Genomic DNA, 7443 nt, shown 5'->3' on the forward strand with positions numbered 1-7443 from the left:
TAGGAAATATTTGCTGCATATTTTGTGAAGTTAAAGATAGACGTCGACGTTGGCCAATCACGTGAGGCTTTCGTCAGCCAATCGCAGCGTTGTGTTTCTCCTTGGTTGTAGTTCTGCGCGAATGTCTTGGTATCCAGTCTAGACTTCTATCAGTTTGTATAACTCTGTGTAATTTTGAGAGGCGGATTATTGTATTTTAAAAAGAACGATGAGCGGGCTGTTTAGATCAGTGCTTCGGGCTGTGCAGGTGGGCGCAGCGACCTGTCGACCGAAGAATTTTGATGCCCATGTGTCGGTAGTCCCGGCCCGACTCTTCTGTGCCTCTGCTGGGGAGAATGATCTTGGTGAAATGGTGAAGAAGGACAAAGTTGTCGTTTTTATGAAAGGGACTCCAGCTCAGCCCATGTGCGGCTTCAGCAACGCCGTGGTCCAGATTCTGCGGATGCACGGGGTGGAAAACTACGCTTCGTATAACGTGCTCGAAGACCAGGATCTTAGGCAAGGTCAGAACAGAAAAACTAGCCGGAGGGGAAGGATGCCGTGTCGTGTACTTTTTCTCTTTGTTTTCCATAATAATCCCCGCTGTCCTTTATCTTTATTCGCCATGAGTTCCAGCATTTAGCATATTGTATTGTGCTTACTAGCTGCAGGCCCCTATACACACGGCTGCATGCGTTCTCGGCAACCGTGTAGGGAATTTTTGGGGTCACTTTTGTATGTTAATTACACAGTTAACAAAAAGCAGGTTTATCGCCTAATATTTTTACGACACTAGGATTTTGATAGCAACTACTGATAACTTTTTTAAAAAAGCGGTCCAATGCAAACGTGGCATTGATGGATTAGTTTATCTCCTCAGCGGTTTTACCTTTATCGGGGAAGACCAGCATGTAGCCAAGGGCGTTCACTACCGCTGTCAACTTGGTCCGGCAATTATATCCCCTGTATTATTTGTGAAAATACTCTGAAATGGAACAGAAATCGTATGTGTTAATTTCCAAGGTGCAATATGTACAAAGTTGGAAAATTAAATCTTTAAATTTATTATGACCAAGATAGTCGAGTGAGCCTTGCACTACCCAAAGGTCAACAGATGTTGTTTTCCCTGTATAAATTCTTGGGATGTCATAAGAATTATTTTTTTAAACCAAAATGTTGTTTTTTTTTTGTTTTTTTTGGTAAGAGAAGGTAAAATATTCTATTAATATTATATTAATGTTATTTGCTGTGCTGATAATTTGTTTGTCATGTTCTAAAGTTAACCAGTATTTTTAAGTAGACATTCTTCTAAGCCTAAGATGCTAGCTAACATTAAATATATGGTGTAATGTTTGGTAGACCTATATTCAACAAAGGATGTGTTAAGACGTGTTAACTTTTGTGTACAGGTGCTGAAACTCAGCTGGGGATGCATCCAGAATGACTCAGTAAATGATAGTGACTACTGCTCTCTGAAATTCATCACTGTCACTTTATCCGGCAGGAGTCAAGACTTTTTCCAATTGGCCGACGATCCCACAAGTGTTCTTCAATGGAGAGTTTGTCGGCGGTTGTGATATTCTCCTTCAGATGCACCAGAATGGAGACCTCGTAGAAGAGCTGAAGAAACTGGGGATCCGTTCCGCCCTTTTAGATGTTGAGAAAGATGAGAAATCCAAGTAGAACTATAAAGGGACAGGGTTGATGATAATAGCTGCCAGATTTGGGGAAAAAACATTACATATTTACTCCAGTATTACTGGAGGTAAAACTTTTGATGATCCAGGTGCTGGGAAAATGTCAAGCTCTATGTTGTATGTACTCCCAGTTCAGACTTTAAGAGAACAAAATAAATCTTATATATTTTGTTTCTACATATTGAATTTTTCAGTAATTGAATGCACTGTGTATAGAAGATATTGTAAATGATACATGTGTTTCATAAGTCAGCTCTTTATATTAATAAAATATTTCGATGTGCAACGAGTTTTAACTTTACATATCCTTTGATGAATATTACATTCGGAGTAAAATATACTTAGCTTGTTTTTTTTAGTTATTTGAAATTAAATATATTAGACAACATTCAAGAAATTAGGGAATATAAAGTTCTGTTGAACATATCATGAATTATGTGAACCAGTTTACCCTTACGGTGTTTAGAGGAATTGGATTTTTTTAACTTGGGTCAAAGGAAATCAACAATGTAATACTGACCCCCTTTTCCCAGTTAACTCATATAATATTTAGTATCAGCTGTTTGGATATTTAATCAAGCCTGGAGTTGCGCTCCACAATATGAATGTGGCTTTGACACACATCGAGAAGCTATCAGCACACTGCCTACATAGGCATACCATGCTCAGAGCAAGAGTTCGTCAATACAAGTCAGTGTGAGAAGAGCTAGTGAGAAATCGCCAACAGAACTACAGTTAGAGCTATCTAACTAACTGGCGAGGTTTTTGCTACAGTTGCAAATATCCCTAGGAGAAGTCATCCTGCTAAAAGAGTAATTTGTTCAAAAAGCAGATGGAAAACACATGATACCTTGCTAAAGACCACCCATGTGATCCTCAAGAGTTCACATTCTGTTTTGAATGGTTTTGTGCAAGATAAGTCTCATAGAGAAACTGCATTTTGCAATTAGAAGCTCAACAGTGGTGAAGTATGGCTTGAGTATGCTGGCCTTGACATCAAAAGAGCCATACATTTTGCTCTCAGGCAACAGACAATGGATAGGTCATTAGTCTGTGTGCTGCAGCACAGCTGGACCATGCATTAAGACCCAATACACCACAGCAAGTCTAACAGGGAACTATTGAAATGGAAATAAATGAATGGTTTGGACAAGCCTAGTCAAAATCCAGACCTAAACCCCACTGAGAGGTGGTGACAAGGCCTGAAATGAGCTGTCCACTTCGATAAGCACAACATGTTATTGGATTAAAGCAATCCTTCATAGGGAAAAGGCCAGCATTCCTCCATAGAGCTGTATGATAAAAATTGGTATGAAAACCGTCATCAGGTGTGTCATATATACAACAAATAAACAGCTCTACCCCCCATGCAAGCGGATCCAAAAGAAGAACAAGTGAAACAACCCATAAATGGGACAGAGGTCAGAGTTGTGATATTGGTTCATTCACGTGCCCTTTCATCTAATACTACAGAAGTGTCAGATAAAAGTTCTACTAACAACTACAGGAGGAACATTTATTCATGCAGAAAGATTTGAGGGAATATATATGGTACAGTACCATACTTCAATAGGAACTGTTATATAATAATAACAGTTTGTCCCAAAACACTGCCAGATGCAAGTACCGAAAAAAGCTACAGTGCTGAGTAGCATATCCATTTTATGCATGTCTAATACCATTAGACCATGCTCAACTGCCATTCCTATTTGTTTCCTTTTTTGTTGTACATGTCCACATAAATTATTCAATTTTGCTACAAAAATTAGTTACCCTAAATGGCACTTTGCTGTTTTATAAATATGGAGTACCACCACGTCTCCAATTCTTTCTTTGAACTTACTAACTTTTTTGAAGAGTGAAATCTGTGCCATTAATGTTTTGCACAAAGGCTCTGATGCACTGAGATTGGCATGAGGTTGAGCTGAGTAGTGCTGCTTTCAGGTGCTGAGCTGGCACTCTCCCTTCAAAGACGATACTCTCCTTGCATTGGATTCATTTGGTTACTTTTCCTTTTTTCAGCTTTCAAGGAGCTCCAGCAGTCATCCAATGATTTGTGAGCATTACGTTACACTGTCATCCCATCCGGGGTGTATCGCAGATATTGGCCAACTGCAAGTTCACTATGAGTGATTATCTAGATATTAAGCAGGGTCAAATTAAGGTAGCCCTAATACAGCAATGCTTTCATGCCATTGTGTAGGAGAGAGTTTAATATTGGTGGGGTCAAATTTAATTATTTAACTCCAAAGGTATGTTTATTGGGGGGATGAATCAAGCCAATATAATTATCTGGGGGGGACGTGCACCCTCCCCCCAGTTCCTACGCCGCTGCATTTAGTGTCACACACTAACAGGCACGAAGCGGGGAAAGAGGAGCAGGAGTCCACGGAGTTGGGGAAACGCCAGATTTATTTGGGGAGAATACATCCAGGAAAACGATGCAACACCAATGAACCATGGGGAACAGCAACTGCATAAGGGGCAAGCAAGACAATGAATCCCAGAATCGACTGGAAAGAAGGTTGAGGTTCTGCCTCCACTCTGCACAGCACTCACAATACCAGTGTACAGGCCAGCCATGACATCCAGCAACTTCAGGAGGATTCCACAAAGTCTCAGGATGTCCCTCAGGGCAGCTTGATCAACTAAGATGAAGGCTTTATCAAAATCGACGAAGGCTGCAAAAGAAACTGTACCATATTCGAGTTTGCGCTTGATGGGAACCCTCAGTGCCAGGATGCGGTCGATAGACTTTTTAGGCATAAAACCAGATTGCTCCGGTCGCTGGTAGGCAAGCCAGTGATCACGCCTCCTGTTGAGGATGACCATAGCAGGGACCTTAACTGGCACTGAGACCAGTGTTATCCCCTTGTAGTTGCCATAATTCAGGCGATCACCCTTTTCTTTCCAGTTAGGGACAACAAGTCCTGTTTTCCAGTTAATGGAAAAATGGAAATCAAACATTGCTTGCAATGCCAGGAGGGCAGCCTTACCATCAGCCTGGAGAAGTTCACTCCAGATACCACAGATCTCTGTGGCCTTCCCTACCCCAGCTGGTTGACCACCTGTGCAATCTCAGTGAGACTGGGTGATTCGCAGCTAATTGGAGGATCAGCCTCAAGAACTGTGGACCCAGAGATGTCCAACGTCCTAGCCTGAGGATCAGCTTTAAACAGTTGCTCGAAGTAGCTGACCCAGCGGGTCATAACTGTAGTGTCATCCATAAGGACCGTTTCATCACCCGCCCTCACTGCTTCTCTCCAAGGAACAGATTCGTATGTGTGTAATGCTTTCATTCCTCTGTAAGCAGGATGTGGGTCGCTAGACCATAGATGGTGTGTCACCTGCTCACAGATTCCTCTACCTAACGCTGTCTTATCTGCCCTCAGGGCCCTCACAGCCATCATTCTCATTTCTTGGTACAGACCAGAGTTGCCATGAAGCCGTGCACTGCAACTCCTCTCGATAATATACAGGGATAATGCCCAGAGAGATGAAACACCAGCAACATCAACACAACCCTCAGCAAACTTTAGGGTCTTGTTGCAATAGGTACCTTACATCACAATAGAATCAGCAGTTGAACCCACATCTGCAAGTATCTCACACAAACTGCATGCAAACTCATTAGAAACAGCCTGATCTCAGAGTCTGGACAGGTCCAGCCTCATTCTCCTAGTAGGTGGTAGCCTACTGGACCTAAGCTGAATCTTCAGAGTAGTAACAAGAAGTCTGTGGTCAGAAGGTAATTTTTCAGAATACCAATAAAAAGAATGGTTTACTGTTCTATGATAGAATGTTGCATGATTTATATTGTCATTATAAATCTCCCTCCTCTCTGCCATTTTTGTTGAATATATTTTTAAACAAGAATACAAAGTCCAAAAACATTCATCAGGGGGCAAATATTTACAGTCAACATCATGAAACTCCAAAATTTAGGCATTTGATTGCTTTCTCCAGTCCTCCAAACTTACCAGTGATGTGCACACCTCCTTGGTAAAGACTTTCATTCATATAGGTGAAAAATGCACCCCCCCCACACACACACACACACACAGACACTCGCACATGCTTGAATCTTACAGTATGTACCATATTCAACACACGGTGTTCTGCCTTTGGTCACCTACTTAAACGGAAACCCATAAAAATGTGGGGCCCAGTAATATGGTTAAAATGCCCCACTACTGAATGAAATTACCTAATTTAATATCCATGCTAACTTGCTAGTGTTAACACTCAGAGATCAGTGACAATGCATATAGCTGAATGCAGGGCACCATGCTAGAGAATTGATATAATGAAACATTTTTACATCTTGTTCAAAACACTAAAAAAGTGGCAGTGCTTACCAGTACTCGAACCATGCATTTGTGTGGGTCTCCGCGCTAGCAAACGTTAGCGTTACATGCAACCATGATGTAATCCTACTTTAGCAGCCCCAAAGAAAATCAAAGATAGGAAGTCTCTAACAGGAAAAAATGACTTGTGCAATCTCAGTGAGATTGGGTGGTTCACAGCTAAGCGGAGATTCAGTCTCATGAACTGTGGACCCAGAGATTTCCCTCATCCTAGCCTGAGGATCAGCTGCTCAAAGCAGCCAGCCCAGTGGGTCACAGCTGCAGTGTCATCCGTAAGGACCGTTTCATCACCCTCCACAAACAATAAAATGCCTGATAAGGCATGGCAAATTGTCTTTTAATAGTGTAAGGCATACTTGTTATATCTTGATTTTTACTAGCGAAAATAACATTGTAACTAACTAAAAAAATCAGTTTTTACTATTAAGAATATGAATTCTAGATATCTATAATTCATTTTTTATTAGCGAGAATGATCATCTTTACTGGTAGAAACTGTTACATGGCGATTGGATTGGAACCATGTCTGTAACAACCATTGTACTTACTACAATTAATTATATCTATATATCATATAAACAAATACTTAGAAAGTGAAAACCATGTTAAATAGCATTTTGTCATTTCAGTGTGATATATTTGATTACCCAAAATGCACAAATTTAACAATTACAGTTTTATATCATAGTGAACAAGGTGTATTCTTTTTTAAATGTCTGTTCCTCACTCTTGACTAACCTAAATAAGTGGTTTAGCCCACTGGTTTCTCATTTTACTTATTTGTTTTTAGTTGCTTCACTAGAAGGTACAGTAACCTGATATAAGATGGCAAAAGCTGAATATTTGATTACTCTAATTACTAATTGCAAATAGCTGAACTTAAGGTCAGTATGACAATGTAACAGAACAGCTGTCTATCAAATGGCATGGAGCAAACAGTATGCACTGTGCATGGCCTGCTGGCTGCAAAGACTCTTGACAGGCTGTCTAGTCTTTTTCTTTAATGGCTTGGATTGCAAGGTGGTATTTTATAGAGCTGGGGATTCTCTTAAGCACTAGTTGCACTCTCCCTAATCATGGAGTCAGCATGGTATTTAACAAACCCTTAAAAGGACCGCTGCTCTAGCTGTGACTGGTAAACAAAGTCATTAAATGGAAAATATGATATTATATTGGTATCCAAAAATGTAATTTTTGGGTGGGTAAACTGAAAAAGTCACTGACACTTATATTTTTCCGTTTCATTATCAATGCACATAATGTTGAGCCAGTGTATAGTAACAACAACAATTCTTACTTCAAACCATTTATGTACCAATGAATTTGCTATTGATATGGAACATAAAAAAAGATTATAAATTTTCATTCGTTCAATTTCATTTCAATACATTTTAGATCAT

At 40.2% G+C, this 7443-nt stretch overlaps 1 protein-coding gene across 1 annotated transcript; it reads left to right on the top strand.

The window, feature by feature from the left end:
• The first annotated feature begins 58 nt into the window (after positions 1–58).
• glrx5 (glutaredoxin 5 homolog (S. cerevisiae)) lies at positions 59–1962 on the top strand. The gene is made up of 2 exons (XM_023807733.2): positions 59–503; positions 1484–1962. The coding sequence occupies exons 1-2, from the start codon at positions 209–211 to the stop codon at positions 1660–1662; spliced, it is 474 nt and encodes a 157-aa protein (XP_023663501.1). The 5' UTR covers positions 59–208; the 3' UTR covers positions 1663–1962.
• Positions 1963–7443: the final 5481 nt, after the last annotated feature.

Source organism: Paramormyrops kingsleyae, chromosome 19 (genome assembly GCF_048594095.1).
Source record: "Paramormyrops kingsleyae isolate MSU_618 chromosome 19, PKINGS_0.4, whole genome shotgun sequence".
Classification (NCBI taxonomy): Eukaryota; Metazoa; Chordata; class Actinopteri; order Osteoglossiformes; family Mormyridae; genus Paramormyrops; species Paramormyrops kingsleyae.

Bases quoted from the DNA above. Each gene is read 5' to 3' on its own strand.
- glrx5 (XM_023807733.2), top strand. From the start codon at position 209: ATGAGCGGGCTGTTTAGATCAGTGCTTCGGGCTGTGCAGGTGGGCGCA. The intron at 504-1,483 runs GTCAGAACAGAA...TTTATCCGGCAG, and splicing joins AGACCAGGATCTTAGGCAAG to GAGTCAAGACTTTTTCCAAT.